At 37.2% G+C, this 14,647-nt stretch overlaps 1 protein-coding gene across 2 annotated transcripts in view; it reads left to right on the plus strand.

Annotated features, from left to right (window-relative positions):
- Nucleotides 1-14,647, plus strand: part of LOC105493650 (DEAD-box helicase 10) — a 274,626-nt gene that overhangs the window by 167,214 nt on the left and 92,765 nt on the right. For both annotated transcript variants that reach the window (XM_011761477.2, XM_011761476.2), the window contains exons 14-15: nt 6,087-6,206; nt 8,950-9,111. In XM_011761477.2, the coding sequence (XP_011759779.2) occupies nt 6,087-6,206; nt 8,950-9,111 (282 nt within the window). The remainder of the gene's footprint in view (nt 1-6,086; nt 6,207-8,949; nt 9,112-14,647) is intronic.

Here is a 14,647-nt window from a genome sequence, read left to right on the forward strand (position 1 = left end):
ACAAAATCTTGTCAAAAAATATAACTCCTACCTAACAGTAGATATATTTTATATTTTTCTTAATGAATAGAAGTATAAAAAGTATTAACACTTTATTTCTTGTCCAAGAGCCATTTTTTTAAATTCTAAAAAAGTAAAATCTGCATTTTAAGAAGTTAAATTTATTTTTAAAAATTCTTCTAGTTGGAAAACTATAAAGTTTAGTACACACCCAGAAAACATTTACTAAAATTGATTATGTAAAAAATTAAACACGTCACCTTCACAAAAACCAAATCATAGCAAAATAACAAGATTACCTTGTATGGCAAAAGTCTAAATATAAATGATGAGATGTGGAAAACTACTGAAGCATTGTTAACGAATGAAGAGATTTCACAACTTGATAAATTAAATGCCAGGAATTCATTAGAAATACTGGCAGATAATACAAATGGTGCACAGAAAAATAATGCGTTTGAAAAGATGTTCTGTCATACGTAAAATAATACAACTGCAACTTAAAACTTCCCCGAGGTACTCTGTTTCACCTAGTTGACTGGCAACATAAAGCGTAATAATATACTTAGCTGCAGATGTGGTAAATCAATTCCTTATAAATTTTTGGTGGGATTGTAAGTTTGTATAACTTTGGGAGGGTTATTTGGAAATGTATTTCAGAATTTAACTATACATACTCTTTGAGCACTTTCACTTTTAGAAACTTAATCTGGATATATAAAAGCACGTGTAAGAATAGATAAAATCAAGGCTTTTAATTGTGGGAGGTAATTCTTTTAGTAACTTCATGTTTTTCCTTTGTACTTGAATGTGAGTGGAATCTCTCTGGAAGGATACAGAAGCTGCTAACAGCACTTGATCCTTAGGAGAGAAACTGAGGTTGCTGAAGAGGACATGAAAAACAACCTTTTAACTTAAGTACAATTTACAGAATACATGTGCATGTATTACCTGCTAAAGTTAATATTAAAAAGAATGCCGTGGAACTAAGACTGTCTTGTCAGCCATGTGTAAAATACACCATCAGTGGACAGCACAGGTGTTTAGCACATCACTGATGTGCTGGCACTGCCACAGTGTGTTAGTATTTGCCACTCAATTCAAACATCTCTTCCTTGAAAGGAAGTTCCTTGACCTACTTTCATCACCCGTGACTACCTAGGGTGGTCATATTGATTTATTCCATATATTTTTTCTAAGATCTTATATTTGTAATTAATGTTTTGTTCTAGTTGTTTAATATCTTTTTCCATAGAGAGAGTTGGGCTCTGTGAAGGCTGGGAGTCCACCCCTCTTGCACTGCTGCATCCTCACTATGTACTATGATGCCTTGGATGGCATTGACATTCACAGCATCTTTGAATGGGTGAAGAATAATTCTAGAGTATCAGAGCAAAGCCAGAGCCTAACAGGAAAATATGATAAACAAGCCTCTTCTCACCCACGTGGGCATTTCTGTTCCTTCTTCCAGTGACTTCCCTAAAACAAACTAAAAGTTTTACTTTTTCAAGGGGGCAGGACACAGAACTCTTTCAGAAACCAATGTAAACCATAGAAGGCAGAGATGCAAATGCTTCTACATTTTGTCATGTAATTTTAGTGGTTTCATGGATTTCCCTAAAGCTCTTCAACTTGACCCACCTCACTTAAGGATCCACTCTGCAGGATTGTTTTTTCTGACCCTTATTCCATTGACAATTTTTGGTAACATTTTTCTGATTTTTTCCCCCGTTGTTTCTAGACTGGGCTATTGTGTTTTATGAACATTTTCAAACGTACAGAAAAGTTGTAAGAAGTAATACTTTTGGACATCCAAACGCCCAGCATTCCACCATTCATATTCTACAGTTAGCCTTTTACCATACTTCTCTCTTTCTTTGCTTTTTTGAAACAGTACCTTGCTCTTTGATCCAAGCTAGATTGCAGTGGGGTGATCACAGCTCACTGTAGTCTTGACCTCCTGGGCTCAAGTGATCCTCCTACCTTAGCCTCTTGAGTAGCTAAGACTACAGGCCTGTGCCACCAACCCTGGCTAATTTTTTTTTTTTTTATTTTTTTTTTTTTTTTTAATTTTTAGTAAAGACAGAGTGCCACCAAGTTGCCCAGACTGGTCCTGAACTCCTGGGCTCAAGAGATTCTCCTGCCTTGGCCTCCCCAAATGCTGGTTACAGGCATTAGGCACCTATCTACCATATTTTCTTTATCACATAACTATCCATCTATCTATCCATCCTTTTTTATTTAGTGCATTTGAGTAAGTTGCCAACATCATTACACTTTCCTCCATATACTTCAGCTTGTATGGCATTAACTACAGTTCAATATTGTTTACAGTACTCTTTTTTGAGATAGAAATGTATATACAATAAAATACACAAATCTTACATGTAACATTTGATGAATTTTGACAAATATATACACCTGTGTAACTCAAACTTACCAAGATCTAGACCATTGCCATCACCCCAGAAAGTTTACTCAGGTTCTTTCCTAGTACTTTTTGTTTACTGGTTTATGTGATTATAATTTACTATGTTATGTTTATATTACAATGATCCCTTAAGTTTATACTGTTTGATCAGCATTGCCTCTGTCTTTAGATGAGGTCTGATGAGAGATCCAAGGTCCTTAAGAATTGTCCCAGCCCTAAAACAAAGAAGATGCAGTAGGAGTCAGTAACAAAGTCACCAGCCCTGGTGGTTGTGTTGATGGTGGTCTCTAAGCCTTTGTGAGGAAAAGGAGGTGTAGGAATACTGACTAGGCTGACAGAAGTGGGGGTCTTATTAATCCCTTGTGTTCACAGGGGTCCTACAGGTTATTTTTTAGGTGAACAAGCTTATTAGATGTTTTACTACCGCACAACTTACTCAGTTACTCTCTGAAGTGAGATAAGGAAATGAAGATTATATTAACTGAGGAAGAACAATAGTCACACATCTTAGAATAAGCATAGTGGTGGAGAGAGGGTAGGCACAGCAATTTAGAGCCTTTTGTCACCAGTTGGTGATATTTGTGGAGTCACGGACCCCTGGGAGGTGGAGGAAGTGGAGAATATCCAGTGGGAAGAAGAAATCTAAAACTTAATCTGTTTTCATAGAAGTCTTGTGATGTGTATATAGTGATTATATTACTGGAAGGAGGGCCTTGAGTAAGTTGTCCAGGTTCTTGGCATTTTGAACAAATTGGACAAAATGCACAAAATAACAAAGGAGTGAAACACAGGAAAGAAGCAGCAAAAGCAGGAATTTATTAAGGCGAGAAAGCGCTCTACGGGGTGGAAGTGGGCCTGAGCAAGTGGCTCAAAGTCCTGTTACAAAGTTTTCTGAGTTTTAAGTACTTCTTTTGAGGTTCCTATCAGTTACCCCTTATCTGGACGAAGGATTTGGTCCAAGCCTAATTAAAGGCTGAGGTGAATTGGCACCATGTGCAGGTGAAGGGATGGTCCCTGGTTGGCCGATCCAGGGTATTTTCCTTTCCATCTGAGGTGTGATGGGGGTGGGGGGATTGTAGGGAGCGTAGCCTTTGATCCTTTGTTACTCCATGTTGGGAGATGGGGGTTTTCCTTTTGGTTTAGCTTTAGGAAGTTTGCGTTAATTGGCCTTACAGTCCCTGCCCCCAGACCCAGGTGTTTTTCTTTTGATCCAGCTATGGGAAGTAGGAGAACCGGCCTCAGGTTCCCTGCCTCCAGACCTTGGTGTTTTTCTTGATTCAGCAGGAATTAGCCTTAAGTTTCCTGCCTCCAGACCCTATTCTCCTGCCTCAATTATAGCATACGAAGTGTCTCTGATATAATAAAAGCTACCTCAGAGGCAATTGATCTTTTCATTAGCTTTATATGGGTTGAAGATGGCGGTAACTTATAAAATGATGTAATTTGTAGTCTGAGAAATAAATGTAACTAGATACTATGACTTTCATGTTGAACCGGAAATACAAAGTCAGTGTTTTAGTAATACCCATGTAGTAGAACCATCATTGTCAAAACAACTTTCTTGTAGTTAAATCATAATATTTTTGCAGATACACTAGCAGATTTTCATAACTATGACCATTATCTAAAAATATAATACGTTGATAACTTGGCACAGGCCTTTATTTTAGTGGATTTGTTATTTTTAATTGCATGGGTTTTTTTTTTTTTTTTTTTTTTTGCTTATTTATTTATTGAGACAGAGTCTTGTTCTGTTGCCTAGGCTGGAGTGCACTGGCACAATCTCGGCTCGCTTCAACCTCCACCTCTCAGGTTTAAGTGATTCTCATGCTTCGGCCTCCTGAGTAGCTGGGATTTCAGGGGTGTGCCACCATGCCCAGCTAATTTTTTTGTATTTTTAGTAGACTCAGGGTTTTGCTGTGTTGGCTGGGCTGGTCTTGAACTCCTGACCTCAAGTGATCTGTCCACCTCTGCCTGCCAAAGTGCTGGGATTATAGGTGTGATTCACTGCACCCGGCCTTGGTGGTTTATTTTTAAGCATTTATGTATTCATCATTGTTAGTATCTCCTACTAAAAGATTTGCCTTTTTTGTGTGTACTTATTACCATAATGTAGCAGTTGTAACCAATGCACTGCTTCCCAAAACTTCTGGTAATTATAGATAATGTTCTAGATTGGTCCCTCCTCTTTTTTCCTTGTGTGATTCCCTATAGTACAGAGTTAAAAATCAATCAACTAGGGAGACTGCAAGTCTGGTATTTTGCAAAGTAAGCCTTTATGCACTTGGCGTGATCTCTCTGTGTAGCACAAAATCAACATGTAAAAGTTGTATTTGAGATTTATTGAATACTTTTTCATATGTTTTACATTTACTTTTCAATCCTCCCAATAACCGTATGAGATAGATGCTATTGTTGTCTTCAACTTATATCTAAACCCAGAGGTTGGGTAATGGTAACTTACTCTCATATAGCGTATCAGTGATAGAGCTTGAGCTCAAATACATTTTTGTTCTTAACTACTGCACCAAAGACTTCTTATTCTGTCTAATGGAAGCTGCATTGGGTTAAGTACCACCAATAGTAATACTAGCTCTAATTTGAGGAGGATAATCCAAATCCTTAGACACGGGTTGTGTCTTGTCACTTTCTCATCAAAGCAGGTTATGCTATGACCTCTCCAAGGGTCTCAGAGGGTCCGCTCACCATTCACTTAGCATAAGTAAGCAGTGGCTTTGAATTTTTAGTATCTTGCTATAGTGGTTTTAGGTTGTAAGCTAGGTCCTAATCAACACATCCTGTTAAGTGTTGCCTCCATCTCACCTTTGGACACAGCTTTTTTTTTTTTTTTCCTTTGAGACAAAGTCTCGCTCTGTCCCCAGGCTGGAATGCGATGGTGTGATCTTAGCTCACTGCAGCCTCTGCCTCCTGGGTTCAAGTGATTCCCCTGCCTCAGCCTCCTGAGTAGCTGGGATTACAGGTGCCCGCCACTATGCCCAGCTAATTTTTGTATTTTTAGTAGAGGTGGGGTTTCACCATGTTGGCCAGGCTGGTCTCGAACTCATGACCTCAGGTGATCCACTCGCCTCGACCTCCCAAAGTGCTGGGATTACAGGCATGAGCCACCATGCTCGGCCTGGACACAGTTTAATTGTCATCAGATATTTTACTGTGTTCCTATGGTAAATTACTATAATTGGAGGAGGAATGTTGGTTGCAAACAATGTATTGCAATCATTTTGCTTTCCAAGTATACATTTTCCTACTCTAAGAACTTAAGTTTGCAACTTCACATTTTAAGATATGTATGAAATTTTGACTGGAAGATAGCTTTATTTATCTTATGCTCATGTATTACTTTATGTAATTTTTAGTCCTTAAATATTATCAAATAGCACAGTTCTAGTAATAGAGAAAATGTAAATGTTATTCGTCTACTAGCCCTCCTATTCGTGTTTAAACTTTTAGGTTTTAGGAGGAGTTCATAGTTAATAAGCCAAATAATGTTATTCCTGGACAGTGTTTTTAACGCTTCTCATTAGCCAATGAGTAATAAATGCACCCAGTTTTGAAAAGTATATTGCCAGAGTTGGATTGTTAATGTAGAGCAACCATTTCCCTAATCATCTGTGTTTTTTGTTATGTTCTTACACAGAAGAAAGAACCTTCTAAATCCAGCATCAAGAAAAAAGTGACCAAAGTTGCAGAAGCAAAAAAAGTAATGAAGAGAAATTTCAAAGTGAATAAGAAGATAACATTTACTGATGAAGGGGAGGTAAGATTTTAGAAGTATTTCGTTTCTGAGGTACATTTGGAGTATTAGGAGAGATTGGCTCTCTTGCTTACTTACCACTCATTAATGATAGAGTAAATGTTTCTCTACAGCATGCTGGGCCGTTCCTTTCACTGTTACTGTAGGCTGTACATCAGCTCTACTGCTGTGAACAAGGATGCCTTACTGGCAATGAACCGAGATACTTCTTGGTAATACTGACACAGAGTTGATTTTGAACTTTCTAAATTATGTTTTTATTAAAGATAAGGTTTTCTCTTCATGGTATTGAACATTATGTTCTATGGAACAGACATGAGAATACTAATACAGCTACGTACCACAGCTTCTTTTGCTTCACTCAGGCCTCTGCTTTGCACGTCCTCAATTTTAAATGCTGTACTTGTATATATCTTGCTGGGCTGGCTATGGGAGGGAATTCTCTGCTTTATAAAGTAACCTAAGACACAGAGGTGCCTTGTTTAATCTCAACTTTCCCTAAGCCATATTGTAAATACATACCCATAGTATAGGGAAGGGGCTACCACTCACAGATTACTCATGAAAGTTCATGCTATTACATAACTGTTGTCTTCATTTTAAAATGATGAAATAGAGCCAGTATGTCAAGTGACTTACCTGAGGAGTGGTTATAGTAGGTAGGGTCTTTTGAATATCATCTCATGGCCTCATTCTCACCAGCCCAGGTTTTCCTGACTATCCTCATGTAGCACAGAGCACCCTACCTCCATCATAACCTCATTTCTCTCACCTTGCCTCACTTTTCTTCACAGCACTTACTTTATGACTTCAGTCTATATTTGACTATTGTCAGTTTCCACTCCATTTCTTCTTGCGAGGAAGGTATTTTGTTGATTTTGTTCACTAGTCTATCCCCAGCACCTAGAAAGATATCTAATGTAATAAACCCTCAGAAAAATTTATTGATTGAATGAAACATCTATTTCAATAAAAGAACAGCTTTTCATATTAACTAATATAGCACATTATATATTCATCGTCACTAACATAAAGACTGCTTAAGCAGCCTCTCCCCAGTGGAGTATGTTTCCTTTTAATTTTGAAGTTAAAGTTTTGGATGTTATTTTGGGGCATATAAATCACATGAAAAGTAACAAAATAGTGTGTCATTCAAAGGTGGTGGAAGTTGAAGAGGAAGCTTATCTAAATGACAGATAATGAGTCTTTATGAAATTACGAAAAAGAGGTCAGCACCTGAGAAACAGACTAAACTAGAATAGTCATATGACATCTGATGTTCACTGTAAAATGAGATGAGTGCTGTTGGCGTAATGAGGTTCCTTAGTATGCTACTAAGTTTAACTGCACAAATTATGCCACTTAGCTCCAAAACGAATGTAAATCCTCAAGTATAAAATGTTTCAGTGTGTGCTTAGTGCTAATAGGAGATGTTTGTGGATGTGAGCCATACTGAAACTTCTGACTTAATGCTCTGAAAGAAATGCCACTGTTTTTTTTTTTTTTCTAGCTCATAGAAGGATAAACTTTTTGCCCTCTGATTGCAGTGGGGATGAGGAGCCAAGTATCATGATATTCATACTATTACAACTGATCCCTCACATTGCCTCTTTAGGGTCAGTGACTGCTAGCATGGCTGCTCAGTGATATTTATCAATCCCATTGGTTGCTAAAGGTTGAGACTCCATAGGAATCTCATCTTGAAGAATGGTTATGGTGGCCACAGAGGAGAGAGGAGACAATAAAACCTGCGATGTGTGTGCTTGCAGTTTCCATTTGTTGGCAGGTTAATTAGCAGTCTTTCAAAACAGTGGCAGTTATTTAAATCTTTCGGGCAACTAATTATTAGTTAAAATAAGAGTTATTTTTGTCTGAATTGTCTATAGAGTTTTGTGGTGTTAGACTTAGAAATTACTGAGTTAAATAAACCTCTATTTTTCCGGAAGGGACATAGATATCTGGAGATTAATTTATTTAGCATTATGTAGTAATGAAAAAGCCAGGACATTTAGCCAGGTCCCCTCATTCCCAGATCAGTGCCCCATCTTCTAGGTCACCTTGTTCCTTACCCTAAACTGTTTGTGTAAAATCATGTGGGTTTGAGCAAGCCTGTGAAACCCAAACTGTTTTTCTCCTTTTCAGTTAGTTATTTCAGTCATTATATGTATTGTCAGTTGACATGTGATTCATTGATCCATTTTGAGCACCTGTTTAATATGTGCCAGATACTATGTTGGGCTCCAAGGATAAATAAACAACACATACAACTGCCCTCAAGGAGATTAATGCTAGTGAGAGAAACAGGATCGTAAAACAATGTGGTGCAATGAACTTTGTGTGAGAGTAACACACTGGGTGCCATGGAAGCCCAAAGGAGGTACAGCCTGAGTCCTACTCAGCCCGACTCCTGCTGTGTGCAGATAATTTTGAGCTGAGTTGTGTGGAGAATAGGATACTAAGAATGCTGTTTGGGAAGATGCTGGAGCATCACTAGTATGTGACTGTCTTCTCCAAATTATTTGGTGAAATTTTCTTTTAATCCTGTTCTCATTGGGTTTGGCAGTGTTACTTTACTCTGACTAGGGCGGTCTCTTCCGTGGCTTGAAGTTGGTTAAAAGATTTAAGAATACAGATTGTAAGGCAGAAAGTGGGTGTCTGCACCTTTTCGGAATCATCAGACAAAATGAAGTGCTTTTCTGGGGTGTCCCCTACTTCTTGCTGACACTGACCTTTTTTCTGCCTGTAGTTGGTTCAGCAGTGGCCACAGATGCAGAAATCTGCCATCAAGGATGCTGAGGAAGATGATGACACCGGTGGTATCAACTTAGATAAAGCAAAGGAAAGACTTGAGGAAGAGGACAAATTTGACAAAGAAGAATATAGAAAGAAGATTAAGGCAAAGCATCGGGTAAGCTTTCCATCTTGAATTCATACTGAGTGAAATTTAATGTCCCTAAGTATATCTAAATATTCATTAGCTATTCATTAATAAGTATATTATTTTCTTCATTGTTTTCTCTGACACTTCTTTTTCTGTGGCTACTCTCTTCTTTTTTCTGTTCATTTGTTCCTCTGCTGGGGGAGTCTGTATATTGACTGGTTTCTGAGAATGCCACTTAAATCTGTCTTTGGTCTGAGGTGATCTAAATAGTATTAGTGGATTTGTTGTTGTTATTACAGTTTTTATTTTGAGATAATTGTAGTTTCACTTGTAGTTGATAGAGATATCCCAAGCTCTCCATTTCAATAATTTTGTCATTACCAGAATGTTTTATATAAAACTATGCAGTATGTAGCTTTTTGGAATTGGCTTTTTTCACTCAGCATTATTCTATGGAGATACAGCCAAGTCGTGTGCATCAATGCTTTCTTCCTTTTATTACTAAGTAGTGTCCCATGGTGTGGATGTACTGAGGTTTGTTTCACCATTCAACCATTGGAAAAGACTGATGGTGTTTCCAGATTCAACTTGATAAATTTCTTTCCATATCAATTACTTGATAATATGTTAAATTTATTGTATTAAAACTGGAGACTTTGTAACACTTCTATAAAAATTAGCATGTGCCCTTGTGGCCTTGAACTTGGCAGTTTTCTGTCATCCTTGATGTAGTGGTCACACATGATATTGTTATGCCGTTATACTACTTCATTCCCTGGAAGTGAACATTTCACTAGATAAAAAATGAATTAACGAAATAAAGTAGATTTACATTTTTTAAAGAACTTTCTTTAGCACCCTTTTGACGCAGTGATTTCAAGGTAATGCAGTGAGAAACACCCGAGAAGCACTGCTATAATATTAAATTTTGTATTAAGAACAAAATACCTTTGGATGTGGACATTGTTAAGTACATTCTGAGAAGGATTCTTAGAGCTTTTCACTCCTATTTGACCTTTCATGGACCAGTACACACTTTTTTATAAAAATAGAACAGCAGTTCTCATTTCTTTATTTTAATATTTGATGTAGCTTCAGAGTAGCATTTGATGAAAAAGTAGATATTGGAGATAGCTTTAGGGATGGAAAATGAATGTTGAGAAAAACGTTCCAAAAATATGGAGAACAAATGAACCTGAAATATACTGGTTACAATTGTTGGATATTTATGTTAATGAGAGAACTAAACATTTCTTGCATTGCTACTCTTAGTGCAGTACTTAAATTGAAATTTGACATTATTAGCAATTTGTTAAAATCTTTACTATTAAGAGTATCAGGAGCTTGTCACGTTTCAGCTTGCAGTCTACTTATTTATCCAGGGGACAACTGAGCAAGAATGTACTGTATTTCTAAGTTGTAGCCAGCAGTAAAAGAAATATGAAGGATTTACATAAAATAAAGTTCACCCCCTTCGCCTTCCTTGCCATCTCTTTTCTCCCATGTGGAAGTTATTACTATACCAGATCACTGAATATTGTTCTGGAAACCTTTAGAAAGTTAATTTCAAATTGGCAGATTGTACTTGTTTTATACAGTGTTTGTTTGCTAGGCTCTGCCATAGGCTGTGAACATAGAATATTTAAAATATCCGGGTGCTGCTGAGTGGGTGCAGCGGTTCACACCTGTAGTTCTGGCTACTTAAGAGGCTGAGGCAGAAGGATAACTTGAGCCCAGGAACCTGAGGCTGTGTCCTATAACTGCACCTGTGAATAGCCACTCATTAATAAAAGGCAATATAGCAAGACTCAGTTTTTTCTTATTTTTCTTTTTTAAAGAGACAAACATATGTACATGGGTCCCTCCATCTTCAGGAAGATTATAATTAAGTCTTAGTTAACTGTGGACATGCCGTTACTTCACAAAAGTTGCTTGCACATCCTTTTTTTTTTTTTTTTTTTTTTTTTCATAAAATGTTTTGGCATGAATAATCACATGACTCAAAAATCAAGATAAAAAATTGCACATTGCTGGGCGTGGTGGCTCACGCCTGTAATCCCAGCACTTTGGGAGGCCAAGGTGGGTGGATCATGAGGTCGGGAGTTCAAGACCAGCCTGACCAAGATAATGAAACCCTGTCTACTAAAAATACAAAAATTAGCGGGGCATGGTGGCACACACCTCTAATCCCAGCTACTCAGGAGGCTGAGGCAGGAGAATCGCTTGAACCTGGGAGGTGGAGGTTGCAGTGAGCCAAGGTCGTGCCACTGCACTTCAGCCTGGGCAAGAGGAGTGAGACTCATCTCCAAAAAAAAAAAAAAAAAAAAAAATACATATATATATACACACACACACACATTGAGAATTCATGCTTCTGCCTATGTCTGTGTATCTTATTCATACCTACACCCTTATAGCTAACTACTTTTAATTTTAAACTTGTCCTTTCACTTTCCTTATGCAAATAGAAATAAGTAGGAATACGTATTTTTTTCTTTTCTTATGTGAAAGGTGTATCATACACTTTTCCATTTTCAATTAGTTTTGAGCTTGTAAATCATTTTCTTTGCATCATTATTAGAACATAGCATGTGATTTTTTAGACCGTCTCCGTGACTATCTCATAGCAAGGCTGAACAGAACAGTTTTGAGCTGGCAAAGTTGTGAGAGAAATCACCTGAAGTTTACATACAGCTGGTTTTGAAGTCAATACTTCTGTGACTACAAGAGTCACAGTATTTTTTTAAAAAAGTGACAACATTCTGTTTTATGTAAAATATGTGTATTCTGTACAAGACATGCCTTCCAAATAGGATTTTGAAAATCTTACCTGGAAAAAAAAGCACAAAGAAATAACTAGAATAGTTCTCTCTCTTCAACTTTAATAAAAATGTTACCTGATGCTCACATGATTGATTTTGTAGTATTTTCATTGGCAAACACATACATGTATTTGTGTGTATTAAAGTAGAGAAAACTTTGCATTTGTGAGTACTGTAGCATTAGCATGTTTACTGCAATAGCATACATAAGGCACAATATAGGTACTCCCATCATTTATGCACCAAGCTGTTATGGAGTAGATTTCTACCCGGGAAATACGGAATATTTTCTTAAGTGGCACATCTTCACATTTGGGATAGTGAAGCAGTGATGTTTGGGAAGAATACTGTGCTGTATTGCGGAATAACCTGTACTTGAGTGTGGAATGACTACGTTGGTGCAGTAATTACAGTTTATACCCAGTCCAGCTTGGATTACTAGTCACTGATTGGGACTTTGCTTTCCTAATCTGAAAAATCAGGGAGTAGGAGTGGGACTTAATGCCAGATGTCAGTGAGATCTCTGGCTCCGTAGATCTAGTTAAGACGTGGGAATAAAATCATCCTTTACTGTTTGGAAAATAGAATTTTAATTTGTAATTTTTTTCTCCCTGACAAGTCAGGTTGCTTGCTTTACTTTATGAAAAGACTTTCTTCTTGCCGGACGTGGTGGCTCATGCCTGTAATCCCAGTGTTTTGGGAGGCTGAGGCGGGTGGATCATGAGGTCAGGAATCTAGACCATCCTGGCTAACACGGTGAAACACCATCTCTACTAAAAAATACAGAAAAAAAAAAAAAAAAAAGCCAGGCGTGGTGGCGGGCACCTGTAGTCCCAGCTAGTCAGGAGGCTGAGGCAGGAGAATGGCGTGAACCTGGTAGGTGGAGCTCACAGTGAGCCAAGATCGCGCCACTGCACTCCCGCCTGGGTGACAGAACGAGACTCCATCTCAAAAAAAAAAAAAAAAGACTTTCTTCTTTACATATTTCCAGTAACCATTAAAACTTTAAAAACTAAATATATTATTAATCCTGCACAAATTACTGTGCTTTAATTAATTGCTTTACTTGAACATATTGTTGGTTTTTGAAGTCACATTTTTTTCCTGAGTATACTACTACTATAATAACGCTTCTTAGTTCTTTTAGTGTAGAATTTTGCCTTGGGCAAATATAATTCTATTTCCCTTTGAGGCTGTCACTCATAATTTTTACTTTTATGAAAGTATATTGAGAAGAACTATATGTCCCTAAAGAATATTGACAATACTAACAACAGGGTCTAGGGGAAGCTTTACTTCAGGAAGATAGAAGAAGGTGAAGAAACTTTTGACCCAAAGTTACGAATAAGGGTTGTACCTGAATGAATTTTGCATGTGAAAAAAACTTCACAAAACCTGTCACATGCTTCTGTATTTAATACGTTTCTTTTAATGTGTATCAGTTGTAGAAGATTTTGTAAGCCTTGGCATTTTTTTTCAGTGTGTTCAAAATGTTACATTTTTGGTTTAAAGTATAGGATATTTAATATGTAAGTGAATTTAGTCTTAATGATTCTGTTTGGAAGTAGTTGTTTGCTCTTGCATTTAAAAGTTAACAGCCTTGAATCACAGCTTTGCATATGCACTCAGTGTTAGTATAGTAGGACTCAGCTACTCATTTTGTCCTACTTGTTTTTCCCTCATACTATTACACCTGTCTTTGAATCATATTTTCATCTACCAGATTCTGAAAGCTATATAATTTCTAATGATTCAAGTAAATCTTTGTTTTAAAGATTTAGAAAACTGAGTTATAAAGATTTTTTACATCTATTTTTTATTTTAAAGTTTTATGTTATTTTTAATTGACACATAATTGTATGTATGGGGTACAATGAGATGTTTCATTACAGGTATATATTGTGCAATAATCAAATTAGGCTAATTAACATAACCATCACTTCAAATATTTATCATTACTTTGTGGTGACAACATTTAAAATCCACTATTTTAGCTATTTTGAAATACACAATACATTATTGTTAACTTGGTCACTAAGCTGTGCAATAGATCACCAGAACTTATTCCTCCTGTCGGATGGAAACTTTGTACACTATAACCAACATCTTCCCTTTGCTCATCTCCCCTGCACCCCTTCCACCCAGTCCTTTGGTAACCACCACTCTACGCTCTACTTCTGTGAGCTCTTATGAAGTCTACTTCTATGAATTAGATTCCACAGATAAGTGAGATAGTGCGGTATTTACCTCTCTGCCTGGCTTATTTCCCTTTTCTAAAAGTCTTCTTGTTGCAAATGACAGAATTCTGTGTTTTCCTTAAGGCTGAATAGTATTCCATTGTACATCTGTACAGCACATTTACTTAATCCATTGTTTGTTGATGGCCACTTCAGTTTTTCCATACCTTGACTATTGTGAATAATGTTGCAATAAATGTGAGAGTGTAGACATCTATTTGACATACGAATTTCAATTCCCTTGTATATAAGAGATCTAAAGATCCTAACTGGTTTAAAGTACAAAACAAATCAAACCAAACTATATAGTTTCATGGCATCACTGGGAGTAGAATTCAAGCTGCCTGCTTGCCAAAATGCACAGCGGCTACTCTGGACTTCAGGGACCCTTCTGTAACTGCCTTGGGTCATTTAGCAGCTTTATCTGCTCTTCATGAGTTGTCGTTTTAGCCTTTAAGCACTGCTTTCTTCTGAGAGCACCCCCCCATTCAGCTTTGTCTGGCA

The sequence above is a fragment of the Macaca nemestrina genome, chromosome 12 (assembly GCF_043159975.1).
Source record: "Macaca nemestrina isolate mMacNem1 chromosome 12, mMacNem.hap1, whole genome shotgun sequence".
Taxonomy (NCBI): Eukaryota; Metazoa; Chordata; class Mammalia; order Primates; family Cercopithecidae; genus Macaca; species Macaca nemestrina.